At 47.3% G+C, this 16,033-nt stretch overlaps 5 protein-coding genes across 5 annotated transcripts; 4 read left to right on the plus strand and 1 right to left on the minus strand.

Annotated features, from left to right (window-relative positions):
• Positions 1–339: 339 nt before the first annotated feature.
• N7479_009397 (M protein repeat protein) lies at positions 340–3,063 on the plus strand (the record flags this gene model as incomplete). Its single annotated transcript, XM_057257090.1, has 3 exons — positions 340–526; positions 581–2,061; positions 2,119–3,063. The coding sequence occupies 3 exons, from the start codon at positions 340–342 to the stop codon at positions 3,061–3,063; spliced, it is 2,613 nt and encodes an 870-aa protein (XP_057104548.1).
• Positions 3,064–3,546: 483 nt separating this feature from the next.
• Positions 3,547–4,637, minus strand: N7479_009398 (uncharacterized protein; the record flags this gene model as incomplete). Its single annotated transcript, XM_057257091.1, has 2 exons — positions 3,547–4,488; positions 4,584–4,637. 2 exons carry the CDS (start codon positions 4,635–4,637, stop codon positions 3,547–3,549), a joined length of 996 nt encoding a protein of 331 aa, XP_057104549.1.
• Positions 4,638–5,394: 757 nt separating this feature from the next.
• N7479_009399 (uncharacterized protein) lies at positions 5,395–6,486 on the plus strand (the record flags this gene model as incomplete). Its single annotated transcript, XM_057257092.1, has 5 exons — positions 5,395–5,434; positions 5,543–5,830; positions 5,940–6,014; positions 6,072–6,173; positions 6,287–6,486. The coding sequence occupies 5 exons, from the start codon at positions 5,395–5,397 to the stop codon at positions 6,484–6,486; spliced, it is 705 nt and encodes a 234-aa protein (XP_057104550.1).
• Positions 6,487–11,365: 4,879 nt separating this feature from the next.
• On the plus strand, positions 11,366–14,023 carry N7479_009400 (uncharacterized protein; the record flags this gene model as incomplete). The annotated part of the gene is made up of 4 exons (XM_057257093.1): positions 11,366–11,574; positions 11,631–12,375; positions 12,429–13,879; positions 13,936–14,023. The coding sequence occupies 4 exons, from the start codon at positions 11,366–11,368 to the stop codon at positions 14,021–14,023; spliced, it is 2,493 nt and encodes an 830-aa protein (XP_057104551.1).
• A 936-nt stretch (positions 14,024–14,959) lies between these two features.
• N7479_009401 (Apq12 family protein) lies at positions 14,960–15,493 on the plus strand (the record flags this gene model as incomplete). The annotated part of the gene is made up of 2 exons (XM_057257094.1): positions 14,960–14,975; positions 15,054–15,493. 2 exons carry the CDS (start codon positions 14,960–14,962, stop codon positions 15,491–15,493), a joined length of 456 nt encoding a protein of 151 aa, XP_057104552.1.
• Between the last annotated feature and the right edge of the window lie 540 nt (positions 15,494–16,033).

Genomic DNA, 16,033 nt, shown 5'->3' on the forward strand with positions numbered 1-16,033 from the left:
TGTTTCTATAGGTCTTCGTCAATCATTTGCCTCGCGTTTCACTGGCTTATCGGTCCAGCGCCTTAATCTTTGTTCCGGTTTCCGCCTAGTACTTTGAATTCGGCTTAAATCCTGCCAGTCTTCTCTCATTTCGCCCTCGCAGCAAGTCCTTGCCATTGCCGCCTAAGCTTCGACACGTCTAGCAAGAATTGTCGTCGAATCGACTCTGAAACGTCCCCCACGATAGTCGCAACAAGTCGACGTCCGAGCGCAGCCCCCACCGAATCCATGCGAATGCGACACGAGGCATTTGCCGCTTAGTAGCCTGGTCGCAAATTCGAACTCAGTAATTCTGCCACAATGACACAGAACTCGCAGACACAAAAGTCAAAATGGGGAGTGGGTTCTTTCTTCCAGCAGGCAGTAGCCGGCGTCGAGTCTCGGCTGGATCACATCTTGATGGATGATGAGGGGAATCAGACCTCTGTTGCAAAGTCCACTGAAACTCAGGGCGGAGAAGCACCACCGACAAAGGTTCCTGTTGCTTGTATGAAATCCACAACACATGTGCAACCCAGTAGAACTGGCTAACATCTTCCAGCGGTTTCCCGCAGTGCATCGACCGCGCGAAGAAATGACCGGCTCCAGGAACGTCTAGCCCGAGCTATGGTGAAGCAAAATGCCTCGAATCTATCTTCTCAGCCTCCACAGGGCCGAGTTTCATCGCCGCCTGCTAGTCCAGTACCTAGTAATGGGGCTCGGTCGAGTATGGACATTGATTCCAGCGTTGCATCAGTGAATAGTGCGGTGGAAGACCCCAAGATCTCTGAGCCGAACGACGACAGCAATGCAGCTAAATTAGCCTCACCGAGGATAAGCTACGACTCCGGGGTATCACCGCGTGTTTCAATGGACGTCAGCGTCACAGACTCCGCGCCCAGGACCTCCGTAGATGTGGCTCGAACATCAACCGACCTGCCCAAAGCCAGTCAAGAAATGTCAGATTCGCAAAACAATGAACCACTGAGGGATATTGCTTCAGGCGATGGTCCGCGGGTTAGCATTGAATCGCCATCAGAAGTGCCAGAGAGTGAAAACCCGGACATTGCTCGCTTGCAGGCTGAGCATAAAACTGCCGAGTCTCAATGGCAAGAAGAAATGCATGGTTATATTGAACGTATTGATGCATTGCAGTCGAAGTTGAAATACCTCGCCAAGGATGCAGCGGAATCAGCCAAAAATGCCGCAGCAAGTGCTACCCCAGGGAGTGTACAAAAGCAGCTTTTAGAGAAGCATGAGAAGATTGCATTGCTCCTTGAAGAAGGGCAGAAGTTGTCCAAGTCGGAGATGGACCACCGCACGGTGATCAAGAAATTGCGCCAGCAACTTACTGAAAACAGCAAATCTCAGACTGAAATGAAGAGAAAGATGGACAAGCTTGAGCGAGATTTAGTCAACTCCGAAGCAAGAGCCAAGCGGGCAGAGGCTGCAGAGAAGAGGGCAACTGAGTCATTGTCATCCCAAACAAAGTCGACAAAAGACTTGGAAGCTCTTACCAACGAACGCAATGCGCTCAGTCAGACTGTCCAAGAGATAAAATCGCAATTGAGTCGGGCAGTTTCCCGCGCCGAAACTGCCGAAACAAAGGCGAACTCTGATGCTCTAGAGCTAGAAAAGCAACGGGCGACGGAGCTAGACGAGGAGCTATGCAACCTAAAGATCGAGCGTGACATCAGTGAAAAAAAATCCGAAAAGGAAATCACAGAGTTGAAAGAGAAGATAGAGCAGGAGAAAGAAAGGGCTCGAATGCTTGAGGCCGAATTGAAAGGTGAACAGTCTGTCTTAGAAAGCAAGATGGAAAGTCTTCGCTCCCGCGCAGAGGAAGCTTCATCGGGGGCAACAGGAGAGACGCAAGCCAAACTACTGCGCCAGATCGAGACCCTGCAAACTCAATATGCTGTCGCTAGTGAAAACTGGCATACACTAGAGGGTTCTTTACTCTCACGGCTAGCTAGTGTGGAGAGAGAACGCGATGATACTGGTCGACGTGAGAACGACCTTCGGAAGAAGATTCGAGAGATGGTAAGATATCAAATTCTATGGCTTGGTGTATCGCGAGATTAACCAGAATCAATACAGAGCCAAAAGTTAAAAAAGTTCGAAGAGGAACTAGACAACGCCAAAGAAGCTGAGCACGATTTGAACAGCAGGCTCGAGGAACGCATAGAAGAGCTGCAGAAGCTGCAACAGAAACTCGAGAAAGCGGCAGAGGACCTCGCCTCAACGCAAAAGGACATGGCCGAACAGAAGAAAACATGCGACGCAACGTGGGCGCAGAAGCTCGAGGAAGAGCGAGCCAAGTGGAGAGAGCAAGTGAACTCCTCGTCGCACCTGCGTGGAGTATCACCTGTTGCATCTCTACGGCGATCAAGCACCCTTGAAGCCATGATCCCAGGGCAGTCGGACTTCCGTCCTCCTAGCCGGCGCTCATCTAATATGCCCTTCACCTCGCCGGAAATCGGCACGCCGCCTCGGCAAAACTCCTACCCTGCCTCAATCACCCAAGCCACACTCTCTCCCCCACACATCAACAACAATCCATCGATCATGGGAGCGCCCTCCATCAGCTTTGAGCCGGACGAGTATTTCGGAGATTCTGGTACTCCTGCTACTCCTTCAGCATACGGCGGCACCCAAGCACCTCAATCGCGTGGTATCAACGACATAATCTCTGAGTCAACCGTCGGCGCCGGCCCTTCTGTGCAGCTGGTCGAGCGCATGAGTGCCACAGTCCGCCGCTTAGAGAGCGAGCGCGCCGGTTCTAAGGATGAGCTTGCCCGCGTGACAGCGCAGCGCGACGAAGCTCGGCAACAAGTTGTGGACCTTATGCGTGAGCTCGAAGAGAAGCAGCACTCAGATTCCCGCCTGCAGGAACTCGAAGCTGAACTCAAAGACCTTGATCAGCGCTACCAGACTACTCTGGAGATGCTGGGCGAGAAGAGCGAACAGGTTGACGAACTAAACGCCGATATCGCTGATCTCAAGAAGATCTACCGCGAGCTGGTCGATAGTACTATGAAATGAGGGTGAACCGGTCAGATGTTTACCTACCATTTAGTGAACCGCCAGGTGGACGCTTCATGGCTGGGATCTTCCATGCTTAGACTTACACCACTCTGATTTGTAAATAGAATATATCCTGTCTTGTACAAATTAATTAGTGCCCTACAATGAATTGCATCATAGTGCGACTTCCCTTTTTAGCCGAGCAGTCATACCTGCAGATGTCCTGGCCGAGGTCACTTCGACCTTGGAAAATGAGACCTTCTCTAACCCTTGTTTGCATTCTGATACCAGCCCTAGCAAGCTTCTGCTAACAATACCCAAGCAATTATCATGGCTTCCAGAATATAGTCACACGACAAGTCTTCTGCTCTGGTCTTCTATGTTACTACAGTTATACTGATCATAACCATTTAGACTTACAGGCGAGATCGGAGCTCGTGGCGATTTCTAAGAAACACTCGTATAGTGCGAAACATTGCTTTATGAACATAAAAATATGTATCAAGTAGATGAGGAACGCACTGAGTTCCCAGTGCCCGGCCTGAACTGCACCAACTGCTGAGCACTTTCACTCTGCTTCCTATCCCAACTCGCAAGAAAAACATTAAGTAGCTCGTTGGCGACACCCAACAACAAGAAAATCGCAATAACCTGTCCAAATGTCCATCCTTTCTCTTCGGGGTCGAGGTTATTGCGCTGGATAGTCTGTTCCAGCGAAACAATCAAGTATATGCAGAACGAACAATACGCGATCTTGTTCAGTGTAAAGTTGAGCAGCGCCTGGCCATGCAATCTCTCAGGTGGCTCCTGACGATCCTGATAAACAGGATGATTAACCTCCACAAACCAATTCATCCAACCTCTCTTCTGGACCTCAATCCTATTTCCAGTTCCGGGATGCCGTCTTCGATACGCATAAAACCCACACAGACACGGTAACATACACGTGAAAGCAAGAGCATAACAAGCCACAACCACACCCAACGTCGCGAGAATGATATACCGGAATACAGGAGAAGTGGCCTTGATGCTGACGCCAAAGACAACATATACAGTGTCTTTATTGCACTGAGGCTGGCTGCCAAATTGCGGCGCTGTCACCCAGACATAGACGTTTAAAGCGAGAAAAGCCGCCAAAGCCAGGATCTGGAGTGCAGAAAAGAAATACAGCCGCCATGGGCCGAGTCCTGCATATCGGCCTTTGCTCACCATGTCCATGCCAAGCATGGCGAGAAGGTGCACAACACATATCGCGTGGAAGAGTGTTAGATCGCCCCGAACTGTCTGGTAGATTGCTGTGCAGAGGAGGGCTAGGCCTTGCATGCCAAGGACAGAGGAGACGCCTCGCGAGAACTCTTCTTGGTCTTCGCCTGGGGAAAATACGCGGAGCAAATAGCTAACAATCGACCCGCCTAGGCAGAGGGCATAGATCGATATACGGATCTGTGAGTGATGGTTTAGCGGAAGGTTTCTTTCATTCCCGGCAGGGAGCTAGATGGCGATAGGATGAGAATGATGGCATATGAGACGAAACTTACTCCGACTCCAGTTACATCGGGGTTGGCCTCGATGACACAGGCTGTTGAGCTCATTTTGTGTGGCACAATGATTGCTGTAAAGACTTTCCAAGCGATATGCTACCGCGACCTGGGGGTGAGACGGTCTATATCTTAGTTTTGGTTCAAGTATGCATTATCGCTTTTAAATTTCTCGATGAGTCTCTCTCGGTTCGCATGACGAAAGTGCAAAGCAAGCCAAGGGGAAAAAAGAGAAAACGCATGTGCCCGGGGACAAAAGTGGCTAAGCAGCAGCATTGCGCCACGAAACCCCGATCGCCAGTCCAAAATCTCGTTCTTAGAAGTTTAATACAAACAAAAGGCTGCGGCTGAGTCTGCCAAGACGATATTAATCGCACTGGGATTGGGTCGCCTTAGGATGCCCCATTTAGTGCCTGAACGATGCTTACTGCAGAATCCGCTAAGGCCGAATCAGGGCTCATTGGGGGAACGCCAGAGTCTTAGTTTCGGCAAATGAGTCCCTTGATTGGTCAATCAGGAACTATATCATCAAGCTACTGCAGCTGTTCGTTTAATTTCGTGATTGATTTACTTGTTCTCATCGAAACAGGGCACTGTTATTTTTCAGCCTCCCCCGGAGTCATCCATGTGACTCCACGAGGCTTTTGGCAACGAAAAATGGGGAGCTTGCCTATATATCAAGCCTTGGCTAAGAAATTGGATTTTCTTATAAGACACCCACTCTCATTTTACATATAATTCGACTTTATGAATTTTTACTACTCCTATTACAGTACATAAAGTGAACTGGTTGTTGCTAACAATTCTCACCATGGATGATATGGATGGTGTCCAACGTCCTGCTATCAACAGTAAGTTCTCAATTTTCCCTACCTATGAGCCCAAACTAAATTAGAATCACTCCTCCCTTGTGGTTTTATCATGCTTCGACCCAGTACTTACTCTACCCGTTACTCTAGTATGGACATTCTTCGCTCTAGCTGCGCTGGATGTCGCAGTGAACGCGGCCGCCGGTCCAGCTGCAGTAGCGACCGCGGCGCATGTCAATGGGAGTCCACTGACAGCGAGAGCAATGCAAATCGGCGCGCTCGCTGGAGTCACTAAATCAGGGGTATTGGCATTCGTCGAATTCGCGGGATACGCGGGCTTACCAACCCCCGCGTGGATATTGTTGGCATTGGTGGCAAGTGGATTTGGAATATGTGTCTTGGTCACGGCGGAGGTTAGTAATTTGGTTCTTGGAGAAAGTAAGTACAACTCTGTCCACTGAAATATTGTTTGGCTAAAAGCTCCATGTTATGCGACTTGAGCTGGTGGTTATTATCTAGCCCATGATTGTGTGCTAACGGTATATAGCACCAAGCGCGTTACTTATTGCGGCGGTTGTCGCTGCTATTCCCCTTGCAGGAGAATCTATTGGTATATATCAATGTAAGTCCTGTTTCCCCGTTTGCGGCTCCCCGTTGCTAATCTTGCTTCGTGTTTCAGCGGCTGGGGGACTATACGGTGGCAAACCTCAGACACAACTAGGTATTATGGGGTTCGATGCCTTGGGGGGATACGTGTTTGCTCGCATGGCACATAATGGAGGTTAGTTGCCATCTCTTCTATACCATGAAAACTTTGAGAGCTACTCTCTTCGCTGCTTCTGTTGCATATGTTGATATATTATTTGACTAATACTTGGACTTTCAAAAATGCAGGCTACGATATCTGCCCTTACAACGTTGCAGCAGCAGCTGGGGCTGTATACGGTGTCATCACTGGTTTCTTCCATGTAATCCTTGGGTGTATGGCCGGGTTTACCGTTTATGAAAGCACAAATGGAAATTATCAAATGCGGAATGTCTTCGGGACTTCGCAAGGGTATAATCCCAATTGGAATCGGGGTTTCGGGCCTTGATTCCAATATCGGGGCATGGATTTAATGGGATAATATCTATGAATATTATGAAGGGGAATCTTTTACTGTCTAGACACCGGTGTTCTTGCGGTATTTTTATACTTTCTTGAGATGAAGCATGCAAATACACGAACAAGAATCCTGATTCAACATTTCACATGATAACTATAGTCTAACATTCACTTTTTTGGATCATACTCTCACTCACTTCACCGGGGCAAAGAGGCATGCATTATCTTCAGGTATTGAATATATATACTTTCGGTCATACAGAAGTATCGTCTATCACGATCGATCCAGTCACGCGGAACTTTTGGAACTGGTATATCGGCGTAGATTGTCGGTTGGTTTAGTGTAATTTTGGCTTTTGGGCCCTTTTTATCAGGATCTTCCAGAATAACATCAGAATTAATCGACCAGACGCCCCCGTTCAAATGATAGCTAGAATAATCGCATCGTCTGTGTCAGGGATCCAGCCGCGCTACAAACCTTGTCGAAATGTTCACCTGCTCCGTATGGATACTGTGGATGAGGCTGAAAAAAAAGAAAATCTGCCAGAGGTGGATTTGGCTTTCCGTAGGGATCAAAGAGGGGTCCGAAAGGGCCCGAAGAAGGTGCAAATCAATCCTTTGCAATGTTACTGTATGGCTGTTGATATGGTATTACAGGTATTTCAATTTTCTGTCTCAAATACGTCTTATAAACGGGGGCTGCCGCTCCAGCGCTGCACAATAATACTCTTCTCTTTCTCTCTCAACCCAGAAATCTTACCTTGGAACGCCACACGCCAAAATGTCCATTGCAGCTCTGCCCGTGAAATTGATCTCAAAAATATGTAACCATTCGGATTTCCAGCAATTGGTCGCTCTGAGGTTATCATGCCGCGCATTGTACAAAAACTCACTGGAGAATTTCGCAACCTTTTACCGAAAAATCCGTTTTATTGTGACAAGCGAAAGTCTCCACGAACTGGAAGAATTATCCAAGTTAAATGGTCTGTGTGAGCACGTCCAAGAGCTATGGATGATACCTATTGTCTTCGATGGTACTGAAAAGCCCCTCGGTATGGTATCTATATCATCAAAAAGCTGCCGACAAGTCAATGGCGATGCGCTGGAAAGTCGGTATACTATCTATAAAGCTATGCTTGCAGATAATTCCAACCTGCTGGAATCAGAAGCATTCAGTGTTCGACTTCGGGAATGTATAGATCGATTTAAGAACCTCCAAACAATAGGACTCGCACATTACAAAACAGAATTCTTGCTTGATCCACGACAGCAGAAAGTTCTATTCCTGGGAAGGCGACAGATAATAAGCCGGATTGATTTTCGATTCGATATTTACAGCCTGCAAACCTTTACCGATCAGGATAGCCAGATAAGAAAACTGAACTCCTTAGCATTATCGAAACTTTTTCTTGCGCTATGTGGCTCAAGCTGCAGACCCCGAAAGCTGTATACCTGCGATTCTAATTTCTGTAGTGATATCGGCCCCATTACCCTCTCCGAAGAACAATTTGACTCTCTACTGTCTACTTTGAAAGACCTAGAGGATCTTCATTTATGTCTTGATCTCAATGAGGCGACTTGGCTGAAATTTTTCACGAAGCTTGCACCTCAACTGGAAGGACTGGTTTTGTCGCGGGATCATATACCTTTTTATCTTGTTCAAGATGAGATACCTGGCTATCCAGCAAAAAGCTACGTTGGAAACATGTTCCATGACATTAGCTTCACTCGACTCCGAGAGCTTCATATTCACGAGTTTGATATCTATTTCAACTCTTTGAAATCACTATTGCTTAGCTTAAAGAAAAATCTGGTCACTCTTACACTTGAACGGGTGAAAATACGCAGCGAGGAGTTGAGAGCTGCAGAAAATCCTAGATCGCAACATAGCGAGTCTCCCGGCTACCAAGAAAATGAAAGATCTATCCCGTGGATATCTACCGATACACCTTACGGTGCTGGACTTTCTCCGACTTCACCCTCGAGGTACCCCGACTCACCTATATTTCAATATACATCGCCATCGTTTGTACCAACATTGCCATCGTTCGTACCAACATTGCCATCGTTTGTACCAACATTGCCATCGTTTGTACCAACATCGCCATCATTTGTACCAACCGTTGCCCCGCCGACTTCTGAATCCTCTGAGTCGACGACAGAAGAATATCCAAGCGCAAAGTGGTTATCTACTTATCACCCATATTCTCCACCTAATTATGCTTATCACCCATATTGTCTATCTGAATATACTCAAGATTCTGTCTATCCGACCCGGGAAACCCGAATGGCATGGGAACGCAACTAAGAAAAGGTGACTTGTGTGTCTAGTCTTTTGGACACTTTACAGAACGAGCTATCTCTAGAAACACTCTTATTAGAAGATATTATCTGTGACGGCAATTATTATTATTTCAAAAGAGTCAACAATAAAAACGAACAAAGTGGCCGAGTGGATTTTGACATTCGCAAAGCTAATCTTTCGTTGAAAGAATGGATTTCCCGCTTGAGGCCAATTGTTCGCTGTCCGAGTGATCGCATTCTACGCCTCAAGGAGGACAAAGGTTAGTGGTGCCTCCTTTTTTTTATTAGTCCCAGCGGTTACTGATAGAATCTAGAAATGGAGGATTGGTTCGATAAAATGATAGGAAAGAACAGCGGGTCATTCAATAGGTTGGACTGTGACTGTAAAAGAAAGAAGAAGCCGTCGTGGGGATGTCCTTTTGGATGTCACCGATATTAGGAAAAAGTCAGTTTGTATTTATCTCAATAGCTTTGCAAATAATTGTGCTCTGGTATTAAAATCTAGACACTGCATTCAATTCAATTTCTACAACGAAGGTGCAGAAATTGAAGATCTTTCTCTTTGCGGATTTTCTCCATTATATACCAAGAAAAAAGGTTCCAAAGTTACCATAGACGCCTTGAGTACTCCGTACTCTGTACGGAGAAGCGCATATAGATATGTAAGAGGTTTGAGACACAATATGTCTAATTTAATATTATCCGACCCTAGCGTTAATTAAGAGTAGTGTGGTGATTAGTGCTACGCCTTTTCCCGACAACACGGGAGATTAAGAAGTATACATGGACATCAATGTACAACATACAGTTGAATCCTTGAGTCCTGAGCTGAAGCAAGGAGCACACGGTTGTCCAATCAGTCCCAGTTGCGAAAACAATTCATATGAATTGTACTCCGTAGTGTCTTTTTAGGTGGGGTCTTCAGTACTGAGCAACTTGGGATTCAGCCATGTAATCTCACGTACAACATATGTGGACTGTACGGAGTAGTACAAAGTAAGATCACATTGGCCAACTTCCTGATGTAACACGATGCAGGAACATGTTCTTTAGTACCTAGGCGCTTAGCCCGTTGAAGCAACAGATGCCGGCCCACGCGCTGGCCCGAGTGTCTGGCGAGACGCTGTGTTGATCGACGTCTCACTTTGATTGGATACAACAGAATGGTTAGCGTGCAGGATTAAATTGGGCACGTTCTTCTGTCAGGGACTGGTCTTTTCATAAAATTGACAAGCTTGGACCAGAAAGGGAACTCCCGAAGGGGAAAAGGGGCAATATCTCCACAGTGGGAGATGATGTTTTTTTTTTCAAACGGCCCCCTTAATTTATTGCAAACAATTAGATATGTACGGAGTATTGAGTTCAAATTTTCATATTTGAGGTTATATGCAAAACCCATATATGATATGTATAATATAAATCTAGTATAATAGTGAATAGCGCTTCAGGTGTAGTTACATACATATATAGTCCACGGGTTGGCATTGTACTTTGTAAATTGTATAGCATAAAGTTAATTGCCCTAAGGTAGACAGAAAGTACTTTGAAAGTGTCTTTTCAGTATTAAGATAAGAGCAGCAACAGAAAAGTACATTCCTGGTACAAAGGCGGCTACCCCTGAATCCGCCAAGCATTATCTCCATATCCACGACTCAAGGGGGTTCTTTGTGCCACTTGACGCTATTGAATGTTCTATTTTCATATTTCGAACTTTGTCACTATATCTCCATATACTCCGATTTTGAGACTATACAGAACATTTTACTGAAGACTTCGTACCCAATATAAACGAGACTATCAAGGAATGGGAATATCAATGATATCGCCACGCTTGTAGGTTCAAGCGATGTCGATCCTACCGGCCAGAGCACCATTGTGAGATGTATTCGTACCAATTGAATCAATGCAAATCTAGACCCACGCCAGCCTTTCCCCCTGCGCTCCACCCACGCTTACTTGTCCCGAAGCCAGCGCTACTGGATGGAGAACCCACGGGCGGTTTGCGCCAATCGCCCCGGCTTGTTTGGACCAGAACTTTCTCCTTTTCTCTCATTTCTTTTCTCGTCTGATATTCTCCTGAGAATAATCCTTACCCTTTTAGTCGTCTCATTGGCGCGTGCCATTCTATTTCCCGTGCTATCGGCATGAGCGACTGTCGATCCATGGCTATTTTTTGATACGGACCAGGGTGTTTCATGGCGTCTCCTCTTGAGCTCGGCGGCTCCCCCGCCCATTCAGGGAGCTTCTCTAGTTCTAATCCCCCAACTACTCCTCCAGTGCAAAGGAAACCTCTCCCGAACAATGATGATCTAGTGACTTCGGGCCCTAATCATCCCTCCTCTCCTATTTCGTTTGAGGGAGATAAACCCACTTTGATTCCCACCGCACCCGTGGCCAGACCACTATCCCCTTTATCGGTAGATGGAGACTCATTTATATCGATACCAAAGAACTCAAATAGGTACGCGACTAGTATAACCCGGTTGTTCCACTTCCAGGATCTTTTTGCATACCCTCCTTTTCCTCCCCGGATACCTACCCATCAAGCATGATATGGCCTACACATGCTATTCCGCTTCTCCAAAGCCTGGAAGACTAATCGCGTGCCTCCGTCCAAATTCCCCAGATATTCTCGAGGACGGAACTCTACCCAACCCCTACACATCGATACCGCCGCCTCCCGCCAAGGCTCCGCCTCGTACTTGAGATCTGTGCTTGAGGACAACGACGACGACGATAGTCCTGACTACTTTGACGAAGAATACGCACACCAGTTCACGAATGGAACCTCTCTGCACAATCGTCTAGATAGCGAACCATTCATCCCAGTCCTCAACTCCCCCCTCCAACGAAACGATTGTCACGCCGGGCAACGAGTATGGCATTACATATGCCTATGAATAGACCACCTCCACTACATATTGACGTGGATCCGCGCTCGATGTCAATGTCAATGGGTGCGGGAGATCCAAGACAACCGAAAACATCCGGCAAGATCAGCTCCTTTTTCGGATGGAAGGCGAATAATAATACAGTTACATCCCCTGGAGGCGATTCATCGAGCACCGAGATCTCCGACTCCGGTCGATCAGCAATGCCTTCCCCCATGCCACCATTAGCGAATGTCCCTTTTAGACCCGGCTCTCCATACGATAGCAAGACCAATGGATATAATCCTCCAGCGCGGACTCCTTCACTGGGGGCTTCAAGTTCAAAGGAAAATATATTTCTATCTAAGATGACAGAAATTGAGAATGAATTACGAGAGATAAGCTCTGAATTGGCAGGATCTATCCGCCGAGAAATGGATCTGGAGGATCTAGTTGAACGGCTGCAATCAGAAGGCCCGGACGTCAATCGACGGACTAGTGATTATTTCTCAGACTCGGGTACTAGCTCTGTTCGCTATGCCTCAGATTCTGGGAAGAGCGAAGATATCGAAAAGATTCGCCGCGCTGCAGAGCAAGAACGGGCACAGCTCAAGGTCGAATTATCGCAGAAGTTACAGGAGGAACGGTTTCAGCGGTTGGCATCAGAGTCGCATGTCCAAATCTTAGAATCTCAAGTTCAACAGGTACGGCTCGCAAACTAGGCGCAACATGCGACTTGTTGCTAACGTTTATCTAGCTCCGACGCGAGAGAACGGATACGTCTGATCTATCGTCGAAAACTAAGGAACTCGAGACCGCTCTCGAAAATACCAAGCGAAAGCTGCTCGAAGAGCGGCAATCCAAAGATAACTTTGAGGACTTGCTCACCGCCATGCGAGTAGAGTTGGAACAATTGCGTAATGATCGAGATCAACTTCGAGATGGCAATAATCTCGCGGAGGAAATTGAAGCTTTAAAAATTGAAAATGCCTCTTTAGCTCAGCTACAGGGTGGCCGATTCGCTTCAATTGCCGAGGAAGGTAGTTCACCCAGAAACTCTTCATTTGGAATAGCACGATCGGGTTCCATTGCACGCAAGCCCAGTGGCTTAGCTCGCTCGGGCTCCCTTTCTCGGTCGAACTCAGTCAGCAACAATAACAGCGGTGGTAAATCACCAGAAACTCGTGAATCGTTGGTTGATAAGGTCCACGATATCGAGGTTCAACGCGATGCCCTCCACCGGACATTGAGAAATCTTCTTGCTCGCCAGGCATACCAGGCCCGTGACTACGATAAGCGTATTCGTATGCTTGAAATGGAGCTTGCTCGAGCCCAGCAATCGGGTCAGCCCCGGAAATTGGGCTATGAGAGAGATGTGCACAACCTGCGCGATGAGGTAAATCATCTCCGCATGCGCGCTGAGGATGCCCTAGATGGAAAGTGGCAGTGCGAGAAGAACCTCGCTGGTCTCAAGATGGATTTGGATCGTGCCGAGCAGGAGACCAGCTCTCTCCGCGCACTTCTTCTGGAGGACACTGCCGCTGGTGCAGAGTTGATGACCGATCAAGAAGGCTTTGCTGAGGTCGTCACCACATCCTCTTCCCTGAAATCTACGTTCCAGCAATTACAGGCGGATCGAGCTGAGGCTGAAGCGCATGTTGTGGATTCAGAAGAGCTTGCTTCCTCCCTTCTCCGGACTGAGGCACTGGGCAGCAAAGTCCATTACCAGCTTCAGATCAACACCTCTCTTCATGCTCGTCTAGCAGCGGCCATTGACAAGGGTGACAAAGATCACCAGATCTCGGTTCAACGGATTAATATTCTGCAAAACAACATGAGGGAGCTGGAGGATGTTCTTTTGGTTGCGCAAAACCACTCGGAAGAAGAGATTGCCAAGCATGAGGAGGAGATCCGTTTGCTCAGGGAAAGCCAGAATGCCCAGCTCACGCGGATGATGAATGGCGCTCGCAACCCAGCCGTTCTCTCCCCGCGGCCGCCGAGTGCACCATTCGATTCTCGCTCGCCACGTTTGGACCAGACCACAAGCGGCGAGGGTGTACCCTTGACCGAGGTTGTCCAGTCCGACATCCTCGAACGACGAGTCAAAGATCTCGAGAAGCTCCTCCGCGATGCGGATATGGAGATGGAGCAAGTTGTTGGACGGATGAACCGCACGCAGCTCGATGTGGCTCAGCTTCAAACTGACAGGTATGTAATTCGTGTTTCGTCATCTTTTTATCCTATCTTACTAACTCATCCTACAGAGACGACGCTCTCCGCCAAACCCGCCAACTCCAGATCGAGATCCAAGCTGAGCGTGATGCCCTGAGGGGACTCATCAACGCCATGTAATTTTGACAAATCTCGCACTTTGCTATTTTCTACTGCCTTACTATACCACGTCTGCATATGCATTTGCGCTCCCATCGCCTGCGATGGTAGAGTACAAAATCTTGGAGTTAGCCCGGAGTCTCGGGTTTTTGTTTTGGGTTCTTATGAAGATCATGCGTGTGGCGTCACGCTGACCTCTTCTTTAACTTGGGCTTGGGGTGTTTTGTCTTTCACACACTCATGAGACTGGCGGTTGACTGTTGTTGGTCGCGCTTGTATATAGAAACCGTCTCTATTTGGGTAAATATCTAATATACTGTACAGTATCATCTATCAATCTGATATTCATGAAATATATCGAGATCAGCCGAGAATAATGTATTAAGTGAAACTAGTATCCCAGTAGAAGTACGGAGTAGACTTGATGAGTTTAATTGGGATCTCCTCACATGTAATGTTTGTTTGGTTTGCATATTCTTATCACACAGGTGCCACGCAACTTGGAAACCCCAGCTCGAATGTCACATTCGCTTCTTGACCTGCCTATTATTGATCGCATCGGAATATATACCTTCAGAAACAGTCTCTTCTAGTTTCCGCTTCAGCTGACCTTCACCACATCTCACGAAACCCCTTCTCGGCCTGGTCGCATTGCTCGTCGACAAACAACGGACTACAAACAACGCAACGAGCTCCAGCGCGAGACCAAACAAAGCGCTTTCGAGTCAAAGAAGCAACGTCTTTGAATTTTGAAAGCCAGAGTATTTTTTGTTCACTCCTACACGGGTGGTTTCCTCGAACCTATCCATCTTCAAGGGTCACAAAGAACCAAAGTTCTCAAACAAAGCGCCGACGAGCCAAGTAAAACCACAGACCTGACACGCGAGTCAGCGCCGCCCTGTCTTTTCCTCATTCTACCACTTCAATAATCAAAGATACCCCAAAGACACAACGATCATGGACTTCCTACCAGGTATCTATCTCACCTAGCCTCCAGCCTTATAGATACAATACCCCAACGCAAAGTCCCACAAACTAACAACAGACACAGAAAACCTCCAAACAGTCCTCCAAAATCCCACATTCGCCTACCTTCAAACAACCACACAAGACCAACTCGCATCAAAACTCTCGAACCTACGCACAATGGTACTCCAACCCTACATAATTGAGCCCGTCTCGAGTTTCCTCGCCTCCTACTCCTCCACCATGCCAGACCTGCTCTCACTATTCCTTCTCGCCATCATAATCCTCGTCTCCATCAAAATTCTAGACTACGCCTACCGCGTGGTCATGTTCTGGGTCACACTCGCTTTCAGGCTTGTCTTCTGGGGCTCGATTCTCGGTCTCGGCTGGTATGTCTACCGCGTTGGCATTGAGAATGCGAGCAGGGATGTTGGGTGGCTTTGGGGTCTGATATATGGGTTTGTGGGCGATTTTCAAGAAAAGAGCAAGATCGCCGCGGCGGCTTATGAGAACGCACCCAAATAGGGTGGGTTAGTTCTATTTATTGGATGAGGTCGTGTAATGAAAATTGAGAGTGTTTGCTTAATATTCAACATCCTCGGCCTATTATTGTCTTTCCGGGCGGCTGGTATGCCTGTTTCTTTACTTCATCCTGTTGAATTGGTCTAGCGATTAACGGCCTGTTTTTTTGGAGTTCTAGACATAACAATATTCATGAATAATTGATTTTGGTTTCATTATGGTTTCGTTATGATTTCTATTAACTAGGGATATGACCGAATATCCATTTGCAGTGTAGAAAACTTTCAACCCTCCGGTAGCCTCGGCCATGGTTGTGTAATGAATATGGTTTGTCAAGGAGGCTCCAAATGCTGTGTAGTCCGGTGCGACAAGTATATTGGAAAACCTTTCCAATATTGTGAGGCTGTACAATAACAGTGTGAGATGAAAAGCGGCTTTGTCTCAGACTGCTCTGCGACCGGAAACTCGAGGCTGCTGCATGGGGGGGGGGGGCATTGGGCGAAGTGGTCGGTCGTAGGGAGTCTTGAATGTGCAGAGGATTTG

This window comes from Penicillium vulpinum, assembly GCF_028829585.1.
Source record: "Penicillium vulpinum strain IBT 29486 chromosome Unknown utg000004l_segment0_segment0, whole genome shotgun sequence".
Taxonomy (NCBI): domain Eukaryota; kingdom Fungi; phylum Ascomycota; class Eurotiomycetes; order Eurotiales; family Aspergillaceae; genus Penicillium; species Penicillium vulpinum.